Source organism: Sturnira hondurensis, unplaced genomic scaffold (assembly GCF_014824575.4).
Source record: "Sturnira hondurensis isolate 20B ecotype Veracruz unplaced genomic scaffold, ASM1482457v3 Scaffold0005279, whole genome shotgun sequence".
Classification (NCBI taxonomy): domain Eukaryota; kingdom Metazoa; phylum Chordata; class Mammalia; order Chiroptera; family Phyllostomidae; genus Sturnira; species Sturnira hondurensis.
The window spans coordinates 13,425,343-13,453,322 of record NW_028077910.1 but is presented as its reverse complement, the minus strand read 5'-3'; the positions used below and the strand labels follow the sequence as shown (position 1 = coordinate 13,453,322).

At 40.6% G+C, this 27,980-nt stretch overlaps 1 protein-coding gene across 8 annotated transcripts in view; it reads left to right on the top strand.

Moving 5' to 3' along the window:
* The first annotated feature begins 18,749 nt into the window (after positions 1-18,749).
* Positions 18,750-27,980, top strand: part of NMD3 (NMD3 ribosome export adaptor) — a 36,184-nt gene continuing 26,953 nt past the window's right edge. Inside the window, exons 1-2 of one of the 8 annotated variants that reach the window (XM_037046622.1) lie at positions 18,750-18,821; positions 27,153-27,209. In XM_037046622.1, the coding sequence (XP_036902517.1) occupies positions 27,166-27,209 (44 nt within the window). In that variant the 5' untranslated portion in view covers positions 18,750-18,821; positions 27,153-27,165. Of the gene's footprint in view, positions 18,822-19,482; positions 19,558-26,533; positions 26,649-26,751; positions 26,862-26,895; positions 26,995-27,152; positions 27,210-27,980 lie in introns of those variants that run through there. The other 7 variants (XM_037046616.1, XM_037046618.1, XM_037046620.1 and 4 more) reach the window with 7 other exon arrangements.

The window sequence follows — 27,980 nt, the reverse complement described above, 5'->3', positions numbered from 1 at the left end:
TTGTCTAGTCTTTATTTTAATATGTTCTCTGAAATTGCTTTAATTTCTTTGCCTTTCTCCTCAGCATTCATTATGATGTTCTCCAGTCTTTCTTGTATGCCATATACCGGACAGTGCTAGTGGCCTAACTGATATAAGTTTCTTCTTTTTCACTAACAGGACCCCAGCCACATGACACAGTTCGGGCCAAGGAGCTATACATATAAGTCTACCATGTGACATTTACGAAAACTCCTTATAAGTCTACATGTGGGATTTAGGTCTAACTAAGCAGGCATGTCCCTTTTTTGTTTCTTCCTTTCTATTATAGATGGGAATATACATGCAAGGCATAAGGAAAAGAGCTAACTTGGTAGTGTGAGGTGTTTGCAAGGATGAAAAATATGTGCTAGAAATGTTAGAGCAGAGAACTAGCAGGCTCATTAATGGCTCTTTTGTAGAATCAAGAAAAACTACTACCACAATTTATTTTTAAACAATGGTTTAGTCAAGTTTTCTGTTATATACAGTTGAAAAGAATTCCTACTGACACAGGCCACTTATTCAATATTTAATTCTTAGCAATGTTAAAATCTGGAGTACTTTATTCATTTTTGTGTCATCTTTAGTTGGAGTCATCCTAATCTACTTTGGGGAGGTTTGTTCCAATTTTGATGTATGTGCTACTGAAGGGAGCAGACTCTTGTTTTTCCTTTAATGGTGAAAAATATTTAAAAGGAAGAATTTTTAAAAGACTTAAAAGTCAGGTCGCCAAGATCAAGCAGAGGCTGTCACCCCCAGTGACAACTGCCTGAGTTGGTGGGGGGGACCACAGAAAGGGGAAGAGATGCTGTCGGCGGGCTATTCTCCTCAGCGAATCAGGCACTCTTTCTGCCGGGCTCTCGTTACTATTTTCAAATATTTGACAACCAGGTGTTTTGAAAAAATTATATGCTGTTTTCTATTGCTTGTTAGGAAAGAATCCAGAGGCTAGAATCCAGAATTTAAAAATGAGTTTGAAATCACCCTGATAATGTGCATATTGGATAATACATTTAATGACAGGTAATTAAAGCAACAAAGCACGAAATAGTCCAACTCACAAAAAGGGACCAGAGTTGATATTGGCTTAGGTTTTAGAACAAACCTATACCTTTTGTTATGACTGAATTAGAGTTGCCTGGCGGCTGTGCCCAACTTAATTAGCACTTAGGCAGACACAGTCATTAACTCCTCCAGGTCCCCAGGACACTACCTGGTTATTGCTTCCATTTACTGTACCAAGCTCACTGATAGGTGATGCCTTAAAGCACTGAGAATACCTGGGTGCTAATATGTTTCGACCTGTGCATGATTAGAAGGAAAAGCAATTCTAATTTAGTTTATCGTTTGCTTTAACTTGAGTTAGCAGATGTTCTATGTTTACTGCAGTCAAATACATAATTTGCATTATGAGAGAGCCTATAATGTCAATTTGTCAGGGTCTTTTTTTTGTTATAATGTGGCTTTAATTTCCTCCAAAATGTTGCTATAAAAATAGGACACATTTACTTTCTAATTCATGTAGAACACCCCAAAAGCAAAATTGTGCTCATAAAAATCAAGCAATATTTTAAAATTAGTTTTGGTTGAAGAGAGAATGAGGGAAGTAGAGGGAAGGCAGTAAGGAAAGGGATACAAGGGAAGTAAGGTGAACAAAGAAGCTCTCACCCTCCCCAGGAGCCACAGCCCCGTGGGGGGGGGTGGAGCACGGGCCTGGAGAACGTGCCTCTTTCTAGTGTGATGTTACTGTTCAAAAACGTGTCTTACGTGTAAATTTTTTTCACAGGCACGTAGGTGCTGGAGAAGATTTTTGTACAGCCACCATCTGGATAAATGGAGGGGGGTGTATATATCAGGACTTTAGTTTTATGAGTGCGTAAACTTATCTAGGGTAATACACTGTATTTAGAGTTAATCAGACCAAAAAAAGTTCATTGTTTTAAGCCTCTGAAGTTTGGGGGGAATTTTTAATGCAGCAATAGATAACAAACACAATCTACATCCTAGATGTAGATTTGATGACTAGATGAGAGCAAGTGAAAAATACATATTATCACTATGATAATATGTATTTTATTGTATTATACCAGGACTCGGGTATACCAGGACTCTGGTCAGGAAGTTACTTCTTTTATATGGATTGCACAATTCTATTGATGTGTTCAGTTTTTGGCATCCTGACAACTTTTAACTCTTTAGCTTCTCCGAATTCTCCTGCCACTCTTAAGTTAGGGGTTACAAACATTCCTACTTTCACTCCACATGGGGAATACAATTGGCAAAAAGAGTGAATTTCTAGATCTTACAATACACATAAAATACATTATGTTGAAAAAATATTCAAAGCTCTTTGAACACTTGCATATATTCATATAGGTGAGTAGGGAAAAAACTAGTTTTTTGGCTCATATGCTGAAAAGTCACTTTAGCAAAACCTGCATATGCTCTGTAAGGGTTTACTGTACTTTTCAGACCATAAGACACACCTAGGTTTTAGAGAAGAAAAATAGGTAAAAAATTTTTGAAGCAAAAAATTTGGTAGAATATTTAATAACATAAATAACATAATATTTCACCAATGTAAATGTAAACAGAACTCAACAGCAGCACGAACAACCATTATTCTTCCCAAATTGGGGGCAGGGGTCGGGGAGGAAGTGTGTATTATAGTCAGAAAAATTCAGTAATTATAGGGTGGTTACTTCTATAATCTCCTGTATTTGGGCCTGATTCTTAAAAACCAGGGGTCTTATCAGTAGCAACTTCATCTTTACAGATATTGATGGATAATGCTCACAGGATAATATTCTAGTCAGATAAGGCCCAGATCTCCCTAACACAATTCCTATGGAGGCTGAGCAGGCCAGGAAAACGGATGGAGAGAGCTGGACAGGGGGCCCAGGTCCTCTCGGGGATGAAATACTCAGCCCCGCACTGTGTTCTCATGCAGGAATGTGAATGCTGGGTTGCTGGATTCTCCCAAGTTTCAAGAGACGATGGCAATGTGGGGGTCTGTTTATATTTAAAATTTTAAAAAACCTCTATTTTAAAATATTGTGCCATTTAAAAAACACAGATCAAATAAAATGTCTGTTGACCAGAGCCATTTCCCAGGTACCAAGACATGAGCAAGAACCTGGGTGTATGGTAGTAATTACATTGTGGACAAAGTCTGTGCCTGCTGGGAGTTTGCAAAGGTTGTGTTGGGCACATTTCTCGGTGTCAGGTAGCCAGTGAGCGGTTTCTGTGAAAAGGCTGGTGCTGATGCTGCATCATCAGGCAAACGTAGTGTTTAAAGTCTTCTCATCAAGGGCTCTCATTCATCCAGACGAAAACTAGTTCAGATTTCCTAGAGAGACATTTCCCCTGTGTCTGTAACCACGTGCATGTGAACACACGACAGCCTACAACCATTTTCACCGGTAAGGAGAATTCAGAAAGGGTTTCAGCTGATCGACTGACAGGAACTTTTGGCAAATGTCTAATTTCTACATCAAGGTGACAATCAGCAAGGTCATTATTCTCATCGTTGATGTGTCAGAAGTTTGTGTTTTTTCTAATTAAGAGATTTTAGGGAGCTATTCATTCTTTTTCCTTTTCTTTTTCTCACAATCTAGTTTTATTAGATTCTTTAATTCAGTGAATTGAGAAAGAGTTTAACAAAGAAACCAGGAATCTATAGATAATAATGATAAAGCTTCAAAAGTTAAACATATTTCTAAAATTTTATTTATTACCTAAGCTTTTGTTTTTCAGATTCCAAAGGTTTATTTTCTTCTTATTTTTGAGGTTTCCAAAAATGTTCTATTAATCACACGCAAAAAAAATAAAAAAAAATTTTACGAGGATGAAGAAGAGAAGAAAAATAGAAAAAGAAAGGAGATGGAAAAGATGTACATAAAATTGTTAATCATGGTTTTCTGAGCTAACTAGGAGTACAAATTAAACCTGAAATGTATCATTCATACTTTTACTCACTCAAATTATATTTATCAGTATCGTGGTTCGATTCCTGGTCAGGGCACATGCCTGGGTTGCAGGCCAGTTCCCAGCAGGGGACACATGAGAGGCAACCATACATTGATATTTCTCTCCCTCTCTCCTTCCCTTCCCCTCTAAAGATAAATAAATAAAATCTTAAAATAAAATCAATGAAAAATTATATTTATCACTGTCATATTATGACCTCCCACTGAACACCTGGACAACTCCAGTGATGTCGAAGACAGTGAGATCCAAGGCCCTGGAAGCATCGGAGTAGAAACCAGAATGTCGCTTGTTAGGGAGATTATTCCTGACAAGCATGGTGGGAAGTAGGACAGAACAACTACTCAAGAATCTTCTAAATGTTGAGTACTGGCTTCTGGAAAATAACTACCACAGTAACCTGTTGGTAAAACAAAGCTGATTCATTGCAGCAATAGAGGAGGATGCTGCCTTGAAAAGCTTTATCAGTGTTTCAGAGTGTGGAGAGCGAAGGAAGGATATTTATGAAGTTTTTTAGGGTATGGTTCAAGGTGGGCCTTAAAATGCAGGGTGAGGGAGGCGAGGGAGAGGGCCTGGGGATGGTCGGGGTGGAGGGAGGGCTTGATGAAACCCGGCCAAGTCCGACAGAGCAGGTTACATTTGGCAGCTCCAGTGAGGGGCGGCTTGCAAGCAGGTCTCGGAGAAACCAAGTTGAGCCAACTGTTGTTATTAGTTTGGTACTTTCAGGAAGCTCCTGAAAGAAACAATAACATTTACAAATTTATTTTCTTGGACAAGAGTTTCGTAAAATTGAGAAGTCATTTTATTGCAGGTAAGCAGTAAAATCATCGTGCTAAAGGCAGTTTTTCATCCTACGGTGCTGCCTTCCATCTGGGCAACCCCAAAATGCTGTGATTTCTCCACTTCATCGGGGGTGGGGTAAATGAGAGAAAAGGAGAATGATTGTCTTCGGCTACCTTTTTAAATACAGACTAGTTCTTAAGTACATTTCATTTTTCTCATTTTAAAAAGTTGACATTTTTATTATAAAATCAATACATGGTCATTATAGAAATTTTAAAAAATAGAGAAAAGTTTAAAGGAGATGGGGTAGGGTTTTCTCCTTTACTTTTTTGCTTTATTTCCCAAAGTTTCTATAATTAACTTCAAACTAATTAACTTAAAGTTTCACAGTTGATGACATCTTAGATTTTAGAAAGACAGTTTATATAAAACTGGAGGGAAATGGGATGGGCATAGTTTATTATGTACATGTGATCATTTATTACATTTTTTCTTACTTTCACACATACATGTTTAGGGGTTGGATTATTTCCTCCCAAAATTCATAATTTGAAGCCCCTAACTCCCAGTACCTATGAACGGGACTATTTGGAAATGGGACTTGCATGGTAGTGATTAAGTTAAAATGGGTGTGTTAGGGTGGGGATTCCCCAATCCACTGTGACTGATGTCCTTCCAAGAGGAAAGATGGACACACAGAGATATCAGAGGTGAGCACACACAGAGTAAAGGCCGTGTCAGGACACAGCGAGAGAGGCAGCAGTCTCCAAACGAAGGACACAAGCCTCAGGAGAACTCATATCTGCCCATTCCTTGATCTTGGACATCCAGCCTACAAAACTGAAGAAAATTTCTGTTGCCTAAGCCACCCAGTCTGTGATAACATGTTACGACAGCTCGAGCTGACAAATACAATGCACCTACATAATTACCTTTTTTCAGTATTGCAATGGAAATTCCAGTCCAGGACTTTTCCATATTCGAATGTGAAAATTCTCTGCCCATCATCATAGGTACACAGTCATGTAGAGAACATGTGCTCCAGTTGTGATTTCTTAAGCAACCGTCAGGTAGACAGTTGCAGACAGTTTTATTTCAAGGCTTACCATGGAATTCCAGGGTTTTAACTGTGTTATTTATTGGGTTAAACTCTTTAGATGAATTGAATTCTTTTTTGAAGGACGATAAATAGCTTCTCCTAACTGTCAGCATGAGACATTTGACAGATTGATGGTCAATATCTTAGTGCCTGTCCTTGATGAAGCCCAGAGGAATCACACCAACCTCCCCTCGCCTTGAAAATTCTGTGTTCTATTCCAAGAACTCTGATAATCAGTTTCTCCAGCCTTTTGACAGCATGTTCTGGCGTGTGGCAGGCTGTCATTTTGCAATTGTGTTAGTGACAATAAGGAAGACAACTTTATTTACACGTGGGCATTCCTTAGCTGCTAATATTTACTTCACATAGGGAACACTTTCACAGGTCTATCTCTGTGCTCTTTGGGTACGCAATTTTTTAAGACAATTTAAGAAAACTAGGAATTTCCGAACTTAGGTAAAAATTTAACCTTAAATGTGGTTATCAATGCCAACTTACTACTCAGCTGATTGCTGACAAAATATTTTTAACTTCCCTGGTCATACAAAGCCAAAGACTGCTAATTTTATACAATACGGTACCTCATCACTTTATGGCAAATATAAGGTGTACCTAAATTTTTAGATAAGAGTTGAATAAAAATAGATATCTGAGGAGAAAGAAATATGAAAAATCAGAGAAAAACACTCATTTAGGACCAAGCTTGAATACAGCCATTTCTGCGTTCTGGGAAGAGTATGGAGGGGCAGGATACCGTAATTCACATCTGCAGTTGGGCAGCGCATCTCTGTTTCTCTCTGCCTTCTTCTCATAGACTGCTGGGGTGGCCAGAAGACTTTACCCAAAAGGGTATCTAAAGTGCAACTTCGATGGTTGGCCAGGTACAACTGTCATGCAGATCCACCCTTCCTACATCTCATTCCAAAAGTCCAAAATGCTGCTGCGTATGTGTGAAGATAAATTTTTTAAAAATTCTGCCTATAAAGGGAAGGAAGAATGTTCGCTCACCCTTTCCTTTTGAAAGCGTCTCTTTAGAAACAGAGCAGGTCCCGAGTTTCTACTTGAGCTTTTGGAATGTATATAAATCTCTCCAGGGCTGGAGAAGCCCCATGTTTTGTCTCCCTTTGCAGAGATGTGCCAAGCTCGAGGCCTCGTATTCCCGTGAAATGTCTCACACAACTGGAGTGAATCTATTTTGAGTGACTCTTTGCCTCTCAAAGAGTGAAGAGAAGTTTCATGACTCTTCTGCTTTATTTAACTACCTGTGTGAAATTTCCTCCCGACTTCAGAGTTACTCATGGGCTATCTAGGTGTGTGTACCGCTCCGCTGTGTTTACCCAGTACTCGGGGTTTTCCTTTTTTTTTTCTTTTCTTGTTGACATCCAGGGATCTCGCTTTATTGGTGGGACTTTTAGTTCCCCAGCATGCACAAATCACTTATTTTGTGCTTTAGAAAGAAGTCAAGAAGAAGAGGTGACCTTTCGGTAGAGAAGAGAGATGGCATCCACTGCAGGGCATCCCTCACAGAAATAATTTTTCAAAAGCACAAGTTTTGAGCCAGGGAAGGTCAGGAGCAATGTAGCAGCCCCTCCCCACCCTCCCTCCCTCCGAGCACAGCACATGGATTTTACTAGGATCTTCTTACAGTAGGTGACATCTGGGACAAACACAGAAACCATTCATTTTTGGCCTAACAGGGGTCAACCTTATATGGATTATTGATTTCTATTTTTTCAAGGAATATTTGTGTAATATTTTTTTCACTTTATGGATGATTTTTAAAACACCAGTTTTGATGACTATGATAACATAGAATGGATACAGAAAGTTTTATTTAATTATTTTTCTCTTTCCTTTTGATAGATATCATTTACACAGCAGTCTTTAAAATTTTTTTTTATTTGGGAATAATTTCAAAACTACAGAATATTTGCCAGAATAACACAAAGAACCCCCCTATACTCTCTACCTGGAGTCACTTACTTATCTTGCCTCCTCTGCCTTGGCATTTGCTCTTTGTCCTGGTGAGACTAGCTTTTCTCTACCAACTTAGGTCAGAGTGTGGTGGCTGCAGTGTGTGAAATAATTGACAACAGCCAGATACACAAGGACAAAAGACAAGGTTTATTTATACCCACGTGGGAGCACTTACAACAGTTTATTTAGCAGTTTAATAGGAGGAAAGGGTGCGGCGGGGAGGGGCGGGAGAGGTTGTTAAGGGCTTCCGTGAGGAGGTGGAAAGAATTTTATGGGCATTTCTCATCCTGAGCAAATCAGCATTGTCTTTCCTGGTTGGCAACTCCCAGGTAGAGGCATTTCTGGCAGCTAAATTCTTACTTCTCCGTAGTAAGAGTCTGTTTCCTCCCAAACAGGAAACTCCCTGGGCGGGGGCGGTTAATAACAGCTGTATATTCAGGGGTCTCCGCTTCACTCAGATGAGGGAAGTTCAAATAAGACCTCTCTCTCTCTCTCTCTTTCTGTCCATGGTACCTCCAGCCCAACATCTGGAAATCACTGGCTGTCCTCAGGACTGAGAAGCTGGATTTATAGTCTGCTCTGGTTATTAACCTTGCTTTTGGTTTTGTTTCCACAGAAATGTGGAATTAAATACCTGACTGTTTGAACCATACAGGGCTAACTTTGGGAGCCCCCTAAATCAGAATAGGTCACACCACAACGCGCCGCACTGGCACACCGATTATTTCGAATTAACTGTCCTTGTGAAGCGGCCAGTACAGGCAAGAAACTCGGACCCGCCTTGTCCCCCTGAAAGTCGGAGGTAAACCGCCCACGTAGAGAGTACCGTCCCTGGACCAGGCGAGTAGAAGGCATTCCTATCGCCAGAGACAGGGAATTTACCACTGAGAATTTATAACCAAACCTTGCTACTTTTTCACCATTTTATTACCCCAAGCTTAAATCCCTTTGTCTTGCTAATTACCCACGAAAGTACTGTTTCATTGTCTAACAGGTATAAAAGCTTCCTGCTTTGGTTACTTCTTTGAGTCTCCTATTTTTAGGGAGTTCCCATCTGTATATACATAAATAAATTTTTTCCCTATTGATCTGCCTTTTTATTTCAGGGTGGGTCTCAGCCAAGAACCTTTAAGGGTGGAGAAAACCATCTTCTTCCCCTACACTGCCTCCTGAACTAGACACAACTCTGGAGCTGAACTGACCTGCTATCAGGACTACAGACCGGTTCAAAGAGGTGCAGGAATCTGCCAACTCAGCTTCTGGACTCTGGAAGTTTTGGGAGATTATTTTTCAAGACAGAGCAGACACAGGAAAAGCTCTGAAAATAGAGTTGAATTTACAGCTTTGAAAGGGAAATCTCCATTGTTTAGTGTTTGCCTCTCTGTACCAGGGAGAGATGACTGTAAATAACAATCTGCAGCCCTGGCCGGTGCGGCTCAGCGGATTGAGCGCCAGCCTGCAAAGTGAGGGGTCACTTCCTGTCAGGGCACATGGTTGGGTTGCCAGCCAGGTCCCCAGCAGTGGGTGGGAGAGGAGCGGAAGATTGATGTTTCCCTCCCTCTATTTATCCCCCCCTTCTCTCTCTCTGCAAATAAGTAAATAAAATCTTTAAAAAAATAACAATCTGCATAACAACCTTACTTGTTTACTGTGTCTTTCCTGAGAACCTCCTAAAACTGCCCCGACAGTTTTCTTTAGCTGGAGATGGTGTTTAAGTTGGTGCCTTGGGACAGTTTGGGGAATTTTCCCCAGTTTCCTTGGGTGTCCCCTGTGTATATATGAGGCATACGTGTCAACAAACTTCTGTTTATTTTCCTTTTGCCACTCTGTCCTTTATAAGGGACAGGTTCTTACCCGCAGAACTTAGAAGGGTAGAAAGAAAGTTAGTTTTCCTCCCTCGCAGTGGGAAGACACCACGAGACCATGCAAAATATTCCGCTATTCATTAAAAGTTTTTCTCTGTATTTAGCATTTATTGATGACTTTTGTCTGAACCAATCTATGCCATTTGGGCTGAAAAACAAGATTTTTTCAATTCCAGCATTCTTTTTACATGTGTAAGCCAGCACTGTCTTACACCTGCAACACATGAAATTGTGCTTCTTTCCGCCCTCATTAACATCTGTTATCTTTCTAACATAATAGGTTAGAAAGTGTATTATATTCTTGTGTTTCTTAGTTTGTCGATACATTTATTAATTTTTTAACCGTGTTCATTAAATAATCTGTTTATATGTAATGTCTACCTTTATCAAGAGCTTTGCGTGTTCTGTGTCTGAATTGGTGTTTCTATATATTAATGTGAATAACCCATTTTCACATTTGTGACAATTATTTTTCTAGTTTATTTGCATTTCCATTTTGTTTATACTTTTACCTTAGATTTACATACTTATTTTTATGTTGAGTCAGATACATCCACATTTCCGTTTTTGTGAATTTTTTCCATTGAGAGGATACTTAGAAGGTCTGTTTCAGAGAGTATATGATAAATTGTGTCTACACACTTCTGTTGTGATAATGTTAGGCTGCCGATATTGAAAGGGGCTTATCGTTGGGAAAGAGAGGGGATAAAGAACAATGATGGCTGGTTCCAAAGGGTCATGTCATAAGAGTAACAGTTATTAATACTGGAACTGTTAATGAAAAAGATGGTGTGTGTTTCTAGGATCTCTTTTAATATCAGGATCATTCACAACTTTCTCCTTAGGGCCAGGTACAGTTGCAAGGCAACATAACATTAAGAGAAGACTAATTGCTACGAAAGATCAAATGGGGTAAAGATGCCCTCTAGTGGAAGGTCGGGTTCTTCCTGCAGTCAAGTTGAAAGAAGAGAAAGTGCTCCACTTACACAATTGCAATGTGGGCTTTTGCTTTCTCTCCGAACAATAGAATCAATAAGAGAGTTAAGAAATTAATTCCCACATATGATAAATTATATTTCCATTCACATGTTCTTTTAAAATGCATTTTATTTATTTAAATTAGTTCTAAGGTGCATTATCCTATAAATAGAAAAATCAAATTGTTATTATCAGCAAAGTCTTTTGTTTCCCCTTTTGATAAAAAGTCAACCACGCCCTGGCTAGTGTGGCTCAGTGGATTGAGTGCCAGCCTATAAACCAAAAGGTCACAGGTTCGATTCCCAGTCAGGGTACACACCTGGGTTGTGGAAAAAGTACCCCCATTGGGGGCAAGTGAGAGGCAACCAATTGATGTTTCCCTCCCTCTCTTTCTCCCTCCCTTCTCCTCTCTCTAAAAATTCGTATAAAAAAGCCAATTTCCTTCTATTGACAACTAACTTTATTCTTCCTCATAAGGTTATACAAGTAAATATTGATGTGTTCAATAGAGTCTGTTTTCAGAATTTGCTTTAATTTTATGAAACAAATTTCCTTAATGTTGTGAACGAAAAAAAATTCAAAGTTATCACAATTTCTAATGACAAATATTTAGAAAAGGAAGACATTGACAGAAATGCACATTATAAGACTTTCAGATTCGATGTGCTTGGATGAGAGAAGAGGATAAAGGGACCGAGTGCACAGAGCTGATTTTTGTGTGTAAGGGGGAGGTATCCTCACAGAGGCTGGCCCAGGGTCTTGTTCATAGTGCAAATCAATAACCATTATTGATTTGAGGTGACACAAGTTATTCCCTAAACTTCTGAAATAAAATCTCTTTCGGATAAGTTGTTAAAATGACTAAGGTGATAAAATACCTGCAAAAGGCAAAACTCCGCTGTTTCATTGACTTAAAACTGTCCTCTAGGTGCACACATAGTCTTTTGGTTGTGACAAGGAGAATACTGAAGTGCAATGTTGAAAAGATGGTCTTGTCAACAAACAGTTCTGGGCCACTTAGATGTTAATCTAGACAAAAAAATGAATCTTAGTGTAAGAAAAATCAATTTCAAGTGCATTGTGTAAGTGTGAACGGTAAAACAGCAAAGCTTCTTATAAAAAACACAGGCATTTCAGGAATAACAAATATTTTCAAACTGGATACATGTGGCCCTAACTACAAAGGAAAGGGTTGAGAAATTGTACTAAATGAAAATTAAGAACTTCTCTACATAAAAGCACGCTTACGAGAGTGAAAATGCAAGTCACACACTGAGAGAAGATGTTTGCTCTCTCTATTGAATGAAGGATGCTTATCAAGAATGTACAAAAATCTCTGCAAATCAATAACAAAGAACACAGTAGAAAACTGGACAAAAGACTTAATAGGCACCTTACAACAAAAGATATTCCAGTGATCAATAAACTTATGAAAATGTGCTCAACCTCCTTAGTCATCAGGGAAAGTAAATTCAAATCAAAGTGAGACAGCACTGAAACCAGAGATGTGTTGGAGAATGTTTGACAATGGCCTTCCAGAGGGTGGAAGAGGGCATAAGTGTGTGCATCATAAATTGACAAATAATAATAACATATACAATGTGTACTCTTTATTGTAAATTCCATATAGCTAATTGATTCTTACAGAACACTTTTGTAGAATTGTGCTAAACTTTATATCTGTATCTAAGGATATCTAAGGTTCTATTTCAACCGGGCTTTGATAATTTTTTAAAGATTTTATTTATTTATCTTTAGAGTGGAAGGGAAGGAGAGAAGGAGAGAAATATCAATGTATGGTTCCCTCACATGAGTCCCCTGCTGGGAACTGGCCTGCAACCCAGGCATGTGCCCTGACTGGGAATTGAACCGCGATCGTGTGGTTCGCAGGCCCGCGCTCAATCCACTGAGCTACACCAGCCAGGGCTGATAATTTTTTTTTTAGCGATTCACCTCCTATCAGCCATAAGCATGACACTCTGGGGTTTAATCTGCATTATTAGTATTTTCTCTATTACTTCCTTAAGTCTGTAAAAATCAACAGAACAATAAATCAAGCCCTGATTAGCAGCATTCCCCAGTTTCCACGGCATAAATACGCCACTGTGGTCAATTTTGAACTACCTACAGGATGTTGCTGGAGAAGATGCACAGCAGCGCAGTAGGTGGTGTTTCCATCACACAGATAGTAATTCATGTAAATAACCTTAATAGCCTAGATGACAGTCAAGTGTAGTTAAATAATTAGGAGGTAATGAATTTTGGGTACTTATTACCTTTGTTTTAATGTAACTCATTTAAATTTACACAATTTAATTTTTAATAATGATTGTATTCAAGAACCAGCTCTTGAGGGTACTGAAAATTTAATAGTTGGCTCTTGAGAGCCAGTGAGAGCCGAGGCCAGCATCCTGTTGAACCTAACAAAACCTACCAGGGGAGGCCCCGTGCGTGACCTGACGGTTCAAGGCCTGGATATAGCTCCAACAGAAACGCACACATGAATTCACCAAAGGCACGGGCGAGAGCGTTCACAGCAGCTCTATTCGTAATAGCGCTGAATTAAAAGCAACCCAATCGTCTCTCAATAATAAAATAGACAAATAAACTCTGGTGTATTCAATGAGAACCACCAAACCATTGTTACATGCACCAACATGGATGAACCTCATAAATATCATGTTGCGTGAAAGAAGCCAGAGCCAAAAATATACATGCTGCGTGTTTTTATTAATATGAAGTTCAAACATAGGCAAAGCCATCTCCAGAATGAAGTCAGGAGAGTGGCCGCCTTGTGGGGCTGGAGCTCAGGGGAAGTTGTGGGGTCCTGACTCTGCTCTTTTTCTTACTGGCCCGGTTTCAAACCGTGTAATTTATGACGTGTGTGCTTTTCTGTAAGTGCTGCATTCTAGTAGAGTACACTTTACAGCATCTTAATACACACTTCCCGAATTAGAAAATAAATAAAACTGGCCTGACTAGTAATTTCGAGGTAAGAGTAAGTTGGCTAATTTAATTATTTATGAAGGAGGAGGGGAGTAGAAACGGTAAGTGATGGAGTCCCATTGTCTCACCATAAGACCCCATGAAAGGAACGTCATTCCTCTGTGACTCGATCCTTCCGGCTACAAAACAGCAGTATTGGTGGGTCACACGGACCAAAACAATGATTGAAAGGGAAAGTGCACCAAGAATCTGTATTAACCTTAGACATAGCTGGACCCTTTACGAAGCTAAATGATGTCAGAGAGTGATGTATCTGAAAAAGTCGACATGGACCCTAAAATTATGACTTTAATGATAAGGCTGAAATCACCTTTTTAAAAGTTTTCAAAGACATAGTAACCTTGCTCATTTCTCCCCCATGGCTTGGACCACAGAGAGGGAACAGCTGCAGGCTGATAAAATGAAAAGCGAAGGACTGCCTTTTAGCGAAAGACATGGGTAGCTGGTTGAATGAATGCTGGCAGTGGAGTGAGGACTCTGCCAACCGCAAACACAGTGGGAGGCAAGGAGTAGCTTTCTGCTGAGATGCGAATGTGACATTATATGTTGCAGATAAAAATATTTGCCAGAGATTAGTAATTCCAATAAAATCATACACGTAGACCTTCAAATTCATATCAGTGTCTTTGGAAGGTTTTCTCTTCATACAGCACATGAAAATGTGACATACGAAAGGAGCGTGAACTCTCTACATTAAGACCCTCCTCTGTAGGAACTTTGCTGCTACAGCACATTTCACATTTCATAAATTTTTATGCCTGTGTTTATGCCCTAGACTTTCCTTTCTACATGAGTTATTTAGCAGAACTTAGTTTAAGAATGTATGATATGTCTAAAAGAATAATCATTTTAGATGGATGTGATAAAAATAAATCATTTCTTGAAGGTCTATGTGAGCTTCACACTTTGGTCAAGGGTGAGAACCATCACTGAGCATCAGTTTTACAATAACTCTACCCAATCTCCTTTGAAAAGCAGTCAAAGGTCATGGAACTATTTTAGACATTTGGCTCTGCACATTCACCAACCTGATAAATGTGACTTACTAGGCTCGGACTGACCAAACAACCCATGAAAACATCATCCAGGTAAATCAAACAAGGTTTGCATACTTCAAGGTGCAGCACGTAGTCAGAGCAGGTCGGGTATCCAGCTGTCATTTCCTTTGAACAGGAAGTAGTGCTTCCAGGTGAGGATCCCTCGAAAGGGCCACACCACAGATACACAGCTGGAGATGGCAAACCTGGACAAATGAGGCTCTCAGGGCTTTTGGAGCTCAGCTGCTCCTTCAAACAGTCTTATCCACTGTGCTACAGCAGCGCAGGACAACTTCACCCTGGCCAGGTGTGCCTCATCTGTGACACGTTAGGGTTGCAGGAGTAGAGCACACAGTAATCATATGCCTAAATAAACTCATTCATTATGCTTCACCTCTCCAAGATAAGACAGCTTGGGCCAGGTAGAATGCTGAACCCTGTGCTGTGGAACTAGAGCAGGGATTTGTTACCCAGATAACTGTGGGAGTTATGCTGACGGACCCGTTCTTGGGCCCAATCTACAAGTACAGACTTATGTGGACAAGAAATCATGAGAGTGAAGAAGGAAAAAAATATCTGCCCCTGTCACAGACTGTCAAATGATGTAGTCACTCGGTGCTGCAAGATAACTTTTCTACATCATTATTTAATGATGGTTTTGCTTTATTTTCTTTGTTTTGGCCTTCTACACTTGTGCACTGAGATATGAGAAAATCTATATCCAGCCATTCATCATGATTTGGGGACAGCCTGTCATTAGCTGAAGCACCCGGGTGCTTTGGTCATGTCCTTCCTTTCAGCCCAGTTTTGAGTGATAGGATGTCAAGTTGCAGTGTCTCAGTGAAATCCCAGCAATTTGGCTTCATTATGTGGCTTCATAATATTTTAAGCTGGAAAGAATTGCTTGACGTCACACATCTCTCCGTAAAGTTTGGTCTATCTTAACTACTCTCTCATACCGACCGCCTTACTCATCCTGTCTCATTCTCATGAGACAGAGAATTGATCGGGATCAGAAGCCAGGCTCAAACCCTAGCTTTACTACCTACAATCTTGGGATTTCTGTGAAGTCCCTTAGACCTTGAGCTTTGCTTTTCTCATCAGTGAAGTGGGATCCGTCTACCCCGTGTGCTTTTAGTGACAGTTCAGACACTGTTTGCCACCTTGCAGAGAAAAGTCTTTCATGTGTAGTTTATGCTCAGTAAATATAAATTGTGTCTAAATCTGACAGGTTAGTCTTTTGCAATGTAGCACATGCAAAAATTCTTTATAGTTTATAATTTTTACTGCCATGGATGAGTGTTATCGAAAAACCTCTAAATGTCAGCAATTAAACTAATTGTTAGGATTTTAGAGGATGAATTTGTTGTGTTCTGAATGGAGACAGGTTAAAATGCTTGCAGCTAAAAGCATTTCCTTGTATGTGAAGTTAAAGCTGTGACTACATGCCAAGCAACTCATGAATAAATATAATATTCTGGGCCACGACTTACCCTCTTGGAAGCTTTTTGAGAAAATTAATCAGGGTACCCAAGAATTTGTTGAACTCAAGTAAATTTTCACTGAGCTGTTTGATTGCTCACTGTGTTGGACAGATTGAAGGTTATTGGAGAGGGGCCATAGCTGACAGTGTGGTGGCTGGACCAGGAAACGGAGAGCCTGCACAATAATGCAGGCAAGGAAAATCTCTCCGTGTAGGGATTAAGATTTTAATTAGTTTCTCAGAGCACTTGCAGACTCTATTTAGGAGCTAATTGAGAATTTTAAAGGACTATTGGAAGAGTGCAATCATAACCATTAGACCATTTAGGGCTGTATTACACCATTTGGGCTTTCTATCTTACATTCATAAATATTAATTGAATGCACTACCACTGTCTAAAAATGGCCTGATAAATATTTACCAAGAACAGCCTGCTATTAGATTTCCTAACTTAGTGCTTCCAACTGTGTTAATTTTGTCAATGCATGTGCAGATTACTAAGCTTGTTTAGGGACTCTAAACTCAGAAGAAGCAAAGGTGGGGAAGTGGGAGGGAAGTATTTGAAAATTAACAAGGAAGAGACAGGATGGTAGCAGGTTGGGAGTTCAACTCTCCCTTCACCTCTAGATACTGCCCAGTCTCCTTCATCCACTCACAGGCTCTGGGCTCTGTTGATTACAGGAGCCTGCCCTGAGCTTCTGAGCTAGTAGTGAGGCAAAGAAGCAGGGACCGATGGGAAGCCTATGGTAGCCACATAGGGAGTTTCCAGGGAAAAAGGGTCTTTGCTCCCAGCAGCAGTGGCCCTGACTGAGGTGCAGGCTGTAGCATGTGTCCTGTGAAAGTGTGGACTTGACTGGGTGCATTGGCTCTGCCGTGTGGGTGATTCTGGGTGCTGTTTTTGGCTGCAGAGCCCTGAGTCTGGTTCTCCACCCTCCTTTGGATTCGAGGGCCAACTGAGAGCAGGTTCACAGATTCCTTTCTGCTAAATTAGCCAGAGTCACTTTCTTTAGCCTGTCACTAAGAATATAATGTAGTAGAGTAATTAACTCCATTTTTAAAGAGCCAACGTTAGGCTGTCAAAAATTCCCATAAATTGGATTTGTTATGGTGCACCAGTCTGAAACCTCCCTGATATATTACAAGCTCCTTTCTAAATGAATGGGAGAGGAGGCAATAGGAACAGAATCCATACAAGTTTGGTTTCTTCATTTTTTCTCCTCATTATCCAAGGAATATTTCATCCTATCTTTTTAAAAAAGGTAGTAACTTTAGCAAAATTGTTATAGGTTCAAAGAAAAGGCAAGGGTCAGGGGTGGACTGTCTGGCACATAGAGCGCGTCTGGTTTGCCTGAGCCTTGACACACCGGGCTGCCTGTGACAAGCGGGCTGGGATAATGCCTATCCCACGAGACCTAGAATAACAGTGCAGCCAAGTGAGGAGGACAAAGGAGACTTTTTCCTTTTCTCTTTTTAACACTCACACAATCAGTAAACATTACCTACTTTGGGCAAAACATTGTGCTCGCCAGCAATCTGGAGAAACTCAAAGAGGTATGAGTCTTCTTAAAGGAAACATATTCATTCATTCATTCATCTTTTAAATATTTATTAGACTCTACTGTATCAGGCCTGATGGATACAAAGTAGGCAAGATATAGTCCTTGCCCTCAGAGACTTGTGGTTAATAGGCACAATTTGCACGACTAGAGAGCTGGGTAGCCTCGTGATGCACAGGAAGCTATTATATATATTTATTTACTTATTAGGTTATTTACTTATTTATTTATGTTAACATTTTAAGGATGTACAACCAATTACCATAGCTTATGGTATTTTTTAAAAAACTGATATTCACTGCAGTATCTTGAGTCCATAGATTTAAGCAGTATGTATTCAGAATGTTATACATAAACTCAGATTATACAGGCAAAGGTATGTTCCCCAAAGTGACATGTACGAGTACATTAATTAAAAGCATGCATCTAAAATTATAAGCAAGCACCTTTTGAAATGCAGAAATGTAAACGTTTAAAAAATGAAGATAGTATCTATGCACTTCAACAATTGAATGCAGCTTTTATGGGAGATGGATGACAGCTACAGGATTGTACTCTTCAAAGCCAGTTTTTTCCTGATACTTTTCTTGTTACCTGAACAATTACAAAGGCACTGAAAGAAAATTACGCTTGCATTTTAATCACCAATCAAGCATTAAGGACATTCTGCAAAAAGTTAATGCGACTGAAAGGCTTCAAACTCCGAATTAAAAATCTTCTAGGCTCAGATGAAAATATGGGTTGTGGGCGGATGAAAAACAAAGGTACAATTGGTTTACTGAGTGGAATCAAAAGTGGTCAATATTTCTTTAAATCTAGGAGCTTAAGACCTAGTTGAATCAGTAAGCTGTGAAGCTGTGAAGAGATAAGAAAAGTCCAGGAGTTCAGTCACAATGCGCATGCACCAAGGAGGCTGGAGAAGATGACCTTTAGTGGTCCTTCCAGCACTGACCCTCGATTATTCCCGACAGCTATGGGAGAAGTGTCAGGGGTCAGAGCACGATGAATTGCAATTCAGAGGCGCAGACAGTAAGTACTGTGAGGTCAGAGAAGGGAATGACCGCCCTGGGCTGACATGTTTTAGGAAGACCATTAAAAAAAAATCTGAGCTTCTGAGCTACAACAAAAGCCCAATTCAATTAGGAGAGTGTCTGCTTATCATAGAAATTCAGGCCAAGCTGAGGAGAATAAGAAACATAAAATACCGTAGAGAAAGAAGAAAGGAAAAAGACAGTATAAGCAATTTGGTTTCTGAAACACATGAAAAATATTAAGTCGCTATTATGCTTTTCATCCTTTTAATACTCTTATAAGGGAGGCAAGGTATATCAGCCCCACTGAGCATCTCCTGTGAGTGAAGAATCTGTTAGAAACATGTTCCACTACAAATAACAGAAAACCTGGCCAATAGTGACTTAAAGAAATAAAGTGGTCTTTTTTTCTCCCTTAAATAGAAAAAACTCTATAAAGTGGCCAGCTCTTGCTAGCTCCCCGCACGTGGGGCGGGCGGTAGCAGGGTGGCAGTTACCTTTTTGGCTTGTTTTTGTGAGGTCAGGCGATGGCTGCTGTACCTCCAGGCATCACATTTGCATTCCAGACAGGAAGCAGACAAAACGGCAAAGGATCGAAGGGTGAGGGCACAGCGGCACACCCGCTGAGTGTGTGCCTTTCTATTAAGAAAGCTGAGGTTTTCCTGTGAGAATGCCCAACAGGCTTCCCCCTTTAACCTGCTGGCTAGAATGATGGCCCATGGCTGCTCTTACTGGTAAGGAGACCGGGGAGAAGTGTAACGTGGATGGGGTTAATTGGGCAACCAGTGATGAAGACCAAAATGCAGAAGCTTTGTGGGGAAAAAAAAAGACAAAAGGGAAAATCAGGGAGCTGTTTTCCTTAAACGGAAAAACTTACCCTATACGTGTAAAAAGCAAACTTACTTTGTGATAATTGTAGATCAGCTTGCAGTCCTAAGAAACATAACAGAGATGTCTGACCCCACTACTCTGTTCCCGCCAACGGCCACCTCTTGCATAGCTGTAGCACCATATCACACCTGGGATACTGACCTGGATGCAGTCCAAACAGAACGTTTCCATGATCTCTAGGGTTCTTCATGTTGTGTTTTTAAAGCTTCACCCACTCCTTTCTGCCCTTTGCCTCTTTCTTCATTTCTGACAGCCATTAATCTGTTCTCCAGCTCTTTAATTTGGTCATTTCAAGGATGTTATGTCAGTGGAATGATACAGCATGTAAACTTTTAGAATTGGCTTTTTTCCCTCCTCTCCACTCAGCATAATTCTCTGGAGAGCCAGGGAGGTTGTTGTTTGTAAATTACTGTTACTGAGCAGACCTGGGCCCATCTGCGTGGTGCCTTGGTCAATGACCCACTAGTTAATGCTGGAAGGCGCAGGTCTTTACATACATTCCAACCTTGGGAAAGCTTAGAGCACCTTAGCTCCGAGCTCTCCTTTCCTACGAGACCCAGCACTTCCCATGATGCCCACCAGGCTACTAGCCAAAAACATCCCCAAAGTTCCCAATGTCCTCATCCGTGCAGGATCTGGAACTCGTTGTTATCAGCCTCCTTGTAATAGTTCAGAAAAGCGTGTGTCATGTTACTCTGGATCATGGTGAAACTCAGGAAAGGCACAGATCTTAAGAATTCGGGTAAAATCCAGGCGCAGCAGACCAGGATTTTACAAGGCAGTACTTTGCAGCTCCAGGGTCAGCTAGAGAGGGCACGATCACAGCAGGAGCATCTCCTTTCTCATTAGTCCAGGCTACATGGCCTCCTTCCTCACTATAAACTACATAGCTGCTTGCTTCCTTTTCCTTCTCTCTGCTCTCTTTCTAACTGCGTGGTCAAGAGAGTGAGTGGCTGCCGTGCCTAGTTTAAATCTGGCCCGCAGCTTCCACAACCCCATGTCTGACTCCTCCCACAGTGGACTTACATCTGCCGGTTCCTCATGTCTTCTGACTTTCTCTAGCTGCCATTGTGGGTCAGGGCAGGTGTGGCCCTGAGAACTACCTCTAAACTCTCATAGGTGGAGGAAACTCCTTGCTACATCATGGGTTAAAGTCATGCCCATTTCCTGGACCCCATCCCCACCCCCTCAAGTGCAGCAGACACAGCTTTTTAACCCAACTAGGAAGCAAGCCAAGTTGTCATAGATATACAAAATCTCCCAATCACCGTGCTCTGCTCCCCCCAGCCCCCAAGCCTGGTTTATGGGGGGGGGGAGAGCAGGGGAGGGGGGATGGGGGGTGGGGGTGGGACTTTTCCCTGATCCCTGCTGTACCTCCAGGACAATACTGTAGTTCATTTCTTCTTGTTGCTGAGTGGTATGGATGCAATACAGGTCATTTAATCATTCATCCATTGAAAGATATCTGGGATGTTTGGCTACTACAAATAAAGCTGCTATAGACATTCCTGGACACGTTTTTACGTGAAGATAAGTTTTCACTTCATTAGGATAACTGCCTTGGAGTACAATTGCTAGGTTGTGTGGCAGTAGTATTTTTAGTGTTTTAAGAAAACTGCCAAGTTGTTTCTAGAGCGACTTTACCATTCTACGTTCCCATCAGCAGTGTATGAGCAACCCAGGTTGTTGGCATCCTTCTCAGCAAATGGTGTTCTCACTACTTTTTACTTGAGCCATTCTGATAAGTGGCTAGTGATGTCTCAGTGTGCTTTTAACCGGCATACCCCTTAATGGCTAATGACATGAAACATCTTCATAGCTGCTTACTTCGCTGCTAAATAGTCTCTTCAGTGCAATGTCTATTCATGTCTTTTGCCAATTTTCCAACTAGATTGTTTTTCCACATTAAAGTTTCTAGAGTTCTTTATATATTTGAGATACTAGTCATTAGGTGGTTATGATTTCCACATATTTTTTCCCACTCAGTAGCTTGTCTTTTTATCCTCTTAATAAAGTGTCTTTCAACAGAGCAAGTTTTAAAATCTTGATGATGTCCAACTTACCAATTTTTCCTTTTATAGGTTATGCTTTTGGAATCAAATATAGAAATTCCTTTCCTAGTCCTAGATCACAAAGATTTTCTCGTGAGTTTTTGTAAAAGTTTTATAGTTTTACATGTTATCTTAAATCAGCGATGCATTTTGAGTCAATTTTGGTAGGAGATGTGAGACTTAAGTCAAGGTTTATTTTTTCGTTTATGGATGGACGTTCACTTGTTGTAGCACCGTTTGTTGCCAAGGCCATTTCCTCCACTAAGTCTGTCTTGTGCTGTTTTCAAACATCAGTTTGGCGTATTTGTGGGAGGTCTGTTTCTGGTTTCTTTATTCTGTTCCAGTGATTGATGTGTCTATCTCTCTACAAATACCATGCAATCTTCATACTGTATCTCCATAGTAAGTCTTGAAATTGAGTGAAAAGATTCCTCCCATTTTACTGGTTTTCCCAAATTGTTTTAGGTATTCCATTTCCTTTGCTTTACCACATAAATTTTAGAATAACTTTGTCTTCATATAAAAATCACCTATTGGAATCTTGACAGGAATTGAACTAAATTCATATGTGAATTTGGGGAGAATCAATATCTTTACCAAGTCTTTCCAGCTATTTAGATCTTTTTTGATTTCTTTTATCAGCATTTGTAGTTGTTAGCATGTGGTTTTGTACATGTTTTGGTAGGCCTACCTAGGTTTTTCATTTTTTGAGCAATTGTGAATGGCATTGTATTTTTAATTTCAGTGCCACATGTTCATTGCTAGTGTACATAAATACAGTTAATTTTTAATGTTTATCTTGGATGTGTGATGAACTCACTTGTTAATTCTAGGCAGTGTTTTGTAGATTCCTTGGAATTTTTCCATGGAGGCAATTATGTTATTTGCATTTAAGGGCAGCTTTATTTCTTCCTTTCTGACGTGTTTGCTTCTCACTTCCTTTTCTTCCCTCATTGTGTTCGATGGAACTTCCAGCCCAAGGCTGAGCAGGAGCAGTGAGTGGAATGTCCTTGACCCGTTTCTAATCTCAGGGGGAAAAGCCTTAGACCCTTTACCATTGTTTATAATGTTAGCTGCAGGGCTTTTGTTGATGTTCTTTATCAAGTTGAGAAAATTCCCCTCTATTTTTATTTTCCGAGAATTTTTAAAATTTTGAATGGGTGTTGAGTTTTTTCAAACACTTCTGTTTCAATATTATGAACGTGTGAGTTTTCTCTTTTATCCTGTTAATGTGGTGGATTACATTGATATTCTGGTATCGAACCAGGCTCGTAACCCCGAAATAAATCCCTCTTGGACATGGTGTGTGATTCTTTGTATGCATTGCTGAATTTTACTTGCTAATGTTTTGTGATGAATTTTGCATTTATATTTATGAAGGTATTGGACTGTAGTTTTCTTTTTCCTTTTTGGCATTTGCTTTGGTTTTAGTATTAAGGTAATAATGGCTTCATGAAAGAAATTGGGATGTATTCCCTTCTTTTCTATTTCCCAGAAGAAACTGTAAACACGTGGTAGAATTCTCCAGTGAAATATCTGGACCTGTAGGTTTTTAGGGGGTGGGTGTTTAATTACAAATTGAATTTTCTTAGTAGTTATCAGGTTATTCAAATTATCTACTTCATTTTGGGTGAGACTAAGCAGTTTGTGATTTTTGAGGAAGTGGTCTATTTCTTCTAAGTGTTCAGATTTTGGTGTGTAAATTTGTTCATAGTATTCCTTTATCAATATTCAATGCTTTGCCTGTTGTCTAAACCTTCAAGGTATTCAGAAATGTTGCATATGTCATCACTTTTCAGTTTCTTGTAGAAATCTCAGAACATGTGATCACTCCGATCTGGAAGGAAGCCCCCTCTGTGTAGTACACAGCTGTCACCTCGTGATTTTGCTAATGTATCTCCGTATCTCCAGAGTCCTGAGTCTCCCTTTCTCTTAGTTTGTATCTGTCAGTAACTTCCTTAGAAGGGTGCGACAGAAAACATCTTAATTCTATACTCACAATTTACTGATAATTTGGCCCAGAATAGAATTCAAGGCCGGAAATCATTTTTCTTCTGAATTTTCAAAATATTTCTTCACTGCCTGCTTGTTTCTGGTATTGCTGGAACTATTCTGATTTTAATCCCCTGTATGTGACCTGGCTTTTTCTACCAGCAGCTTTCAGGATCTTACTTTCGTTACCAGTGATTTGGACCTCAGCATCATGATCTCTGGTGCATGCCTATTTTTATTCATTTTGATGAGAATGTGGTACGTCCTTTCAACCTATAAACTTCATGTCTTTCCATTCTGAAAAACATTTCTTGGATTATTTCTTCATTATTACTAATTTTTACAATTAATTGGAAGGCCATGGTTCACTTAACTGAAAAGGACCCTGAGGTAAATCAGCTACACACCCAGACATTGTAGAAAATACTTTTTCTGACATCCAAATGTGCTTACTTAGGAATAACCATTCTGTGATTTTAACCTGTTTTTCCACAGACTCTGAAACAGAAAGTGAAAATAAAGTTGATGTAAAAAGAACAATTTATTTAAAAAAAAAAACCCTATGGCTGAGAACAGACAGCCTGAGCCACAGAAGGGCAGCGAGCCCAATAGGGTGCTGAGGGCCTGAGTACAGAGTTAGATAAACTGTACATAGCTCATGTCCTGGTTCTGCCACTTACTTGCTATAGAACTTGCAGCAAATTACCCAATCGTTTGGACTATCGGCCTCACCTATTGTAAAATGTATGCTCCATGAAGGCAGGGATCATGTCTGTGCCGTCCACTGTTGTGTATCCAGTGCCCAACAAGCCTGGCACGGTGCCACTCGGTGCCACATCAAATAGGGTATTGAAGGAGTGTGTTGAGAAAGAAAAAAAGAGCCGCCCCTGACATTCAGAGGCCGGCCTGTACTCACAGGGAGACCACGTTATTCTGTTGCATAAACAATTTCACAGAATACCAGCCTCAGACAAGGGTACTCTGAGACCACGATAAAATGAGACAAAGCAAGACCATTGCACACTTTTGTCTAACCGTAGACAGACAAGCTCACTGTGCCACCCACAAAATGCCACTCACTCCCTCTCTTGGTCCAAATGAGTGCTACTTCTTTACTAATTGTAGCTTTATTTTTGTCTCTCTTCCTATAGATCAGATTTATTGAGATATCCAATCATAGACTTGCCTCTGCCTTCTGGCAGCATCCAGTCTACAGCAAATCCTTGCTTTCTTAGACCCTCTTCAAGTCACCCTGCCAAATCTGTGATAAGTTTTTTCCGAACACACTCTTACTAAGACACTTTGTGACTCCAAATGGTTTGTTTGCACTCACTTCAGTGAATAATAAACACAATCTGTTTATAGTTCTCTTCCTAGTGGTATTTGACTTGAGGGAAATGATGATGTGATTGAAAAAATAAGGAGATAAATATTTCTCTTCGGAATTGCTGTATCAAATGGGTAATTAATTTACCAAGATGCCCTGAGGGTGTTTTTGGTCTCAGGTACTGTGCCAGGGGCAGCAAATACTGAGAAGAACAAGACCCAGGAGTTTGAATCCATGGAACACGCGGAGTAGAACATTTATGATCCTATTTAATGTTGTTAGCACTACTATGGTGACATGTATCTCCTCTCAAGATGTTATAGGACCATATGTAAAGAAGGAGCATCTATTTTTTGAGCTATAACCTCCAGAACTGTAAGATAATAAATTTGTGTTGTTTTAAGCCACAACATTTGTGATATTTGTTTTGGTGGCAATAGAAAACTAATACAAGATGCTCCAGCTTAATGTTTAGATGGAGAGTTCTGGGCATAAGCAAGAGTAGACTAGTTCTTGTGAGGACCATCCATTTGGGCTTAGGGATGTGACAGGGATTGTCGGGGTAAGGTACTGAAGGCCCTTCTTTCCATGCAGACAATCGGAAGTAATTCAGGAGGTGACCAGAGACCTCTGAAAGATTAAAGGCAGGGTAGTGTGACAAAATCAGATTTGCCTTTTGAAAGGATGGATTGGAGTCTGGAAGTAAGGAAAATGAATGGGAGAATGTTTAAGTATCCTGGGCAAGACACAACGCGAGGCCTTCTTCAATCACCTGCTATAAGATCACCTTGCTTATTTCTTGAAACTTGGGTAAGAACACTTGGAAAATCTATGGTTGTATTCTTCAAATACTTGAAATTCTGTCCTGAGAAAGAGTTGTTAGACATGGTCTGTGCTGTTCTATGCTCAAGGTATGAAGTTACAAGGAAATATTAAGTGTACTATCAGGAAGCACATTCCAACGAGAATGGCCTAAAATTAGCTAGACGTCTTCGCAAATAATTACGCCTTACATTTTTTTCTTTCATCTCTTCAACAAACACTCATTTGAGCTTTAGGACGTGGCGGACGTTAGATACATGATGGTGAACGAAAACAAAGGGACTCTCCACAGAGTTTTCTCTAATTTCTACGTGCAACGTGATACTGTTCACTGACAACTTTTATGTAATCATTTAACGAAAACTCAAATTCCCAATCAGGATATCTGAGACGTGGGCGAGGCTGGGCTGGAGTTAACTCCCGCCGGAGAAAATCGGTAAGGAAGCTAACGCAACAGAGGAGTTGCAGGGCATGCGTGTCAAGCATCACCGGACGACGACACCCAGCCTTTTCTCCGGAATCCCTGCGGCCACCAAGCCTCCCGCCCGCCCAGCCCCGCGCCTGGGCCCTCCCCTTTCTCCGCCCCCACCCACCCCTTTAACTCGCAACTCTCAGCCCGCGAGATTTGGATCTCTGCTCTCGCGAGACCTTCACCACACTGTGCCGGCTTTAGTGGTCGTTGGAGCGGGTCCACTTCTGTTGTGGTTTTTCGGCAGGTCTGGGTCCTTCCCGGAGCTATTGAGTAGGTTCTGGGAACCGAGACCCGGGCTGCTGTCGCGCGGGGGTCCCTGATTAGGCAGTGGGGCGGACCTCCTGGGCTTGGGCCGGCCTCTGGCCACGTGCGCGCCACGGGTTCCGGGCCCCAGTGAAGTGTCACCTGGGGGAGGCGGGATCCCGGTTGGTGGCCCGCGGGCGCGGCGACACTGTCCGGGGACTGCTGTAGCTCCAGTCCAAGGTACGAGGGTGTTAGAGCGGCCTCCGCGCTGACCCCGCCCTGGGCCTGCCGGGGTTGGCACCCAGGTGACAGCTGAGGTCAGCGGTTTGAGAGCGTCTTGCAGATGGGAGGCTCCGGAATTCGCTTCTTTTTGGTATTAAAGAAGTTATTTATTCAGTGTTACCAAATGGAATTGGTTTTTCTTATTTGCTGTGTTATGGGGCTTCGGAGAGAGACAGACGAAAGATTTGTATAGAGAAGTGAATAGGCAAATGACAAATCCCTCGATAATCTCTTTCTTTTTAAAATCAGGGCATACAACATAATGGAGTATATGACAGAATCCACCGATCGCACCCCTGGACATATGTGAGTCACGCCTCTTTCCTGTCCCCTTTAAATTTAAAGATGTTCAAGTGAGTCTGAAACCCAGCCACTTTGGGGGACGCTTTTGTTTTTAAGGGGGGAATTCTTTGTCTAAGTGAAAGAAATAAAAAGCCTTATTTCCTGAGAAAATAAAATTCGTTTTTACTTGGACAGTTTGTTGCTGCAGATGTTTCCCTTAAGAGAATATATTCACCATATGTTCTAGGTTTGCATTGTTGAATAGCATACGCATTAGCCACATGTGGCTATTTAAAGTACTTACAATGAAATAAAATGAAGTATTCAATTCTTCAGTCCTGCTAGCCACATTTCAAGTGCTCGGTAGCCACGCATGCCTGGTAGCTCCCATATTGGACATCACAGATTATAGAACGCTTCTTTTGGACAACATCAGTGATTCTTAAACATTTTCTGCTCCCAGTATACCTAGGATCATGACACTCGCATTCAGTATACTGAATCACTAGACATGATACTCTTTCCATCCTTTAGACATTTACTGCTCTGGGTAAATGTTTACATTTGGGCAGTCCCTGTGCTATGCTGAGGCTTTAAAAAAAATTACCTTAGACCTATAATGCCACCTGATTACTGTTAGAAATAATTTAGACTCTTGAGGCCCTTTGGACATCAACCATATATTGAGGGTTTCTGGAATTTTGGCTGTCCTTTCTTTTTTATAATCTCAGTGTTTTAAGGTTCTTTACCTACTGCCTGTTTGAAGATTGTTTGTTTTCCTATTTGTTGCTTTAG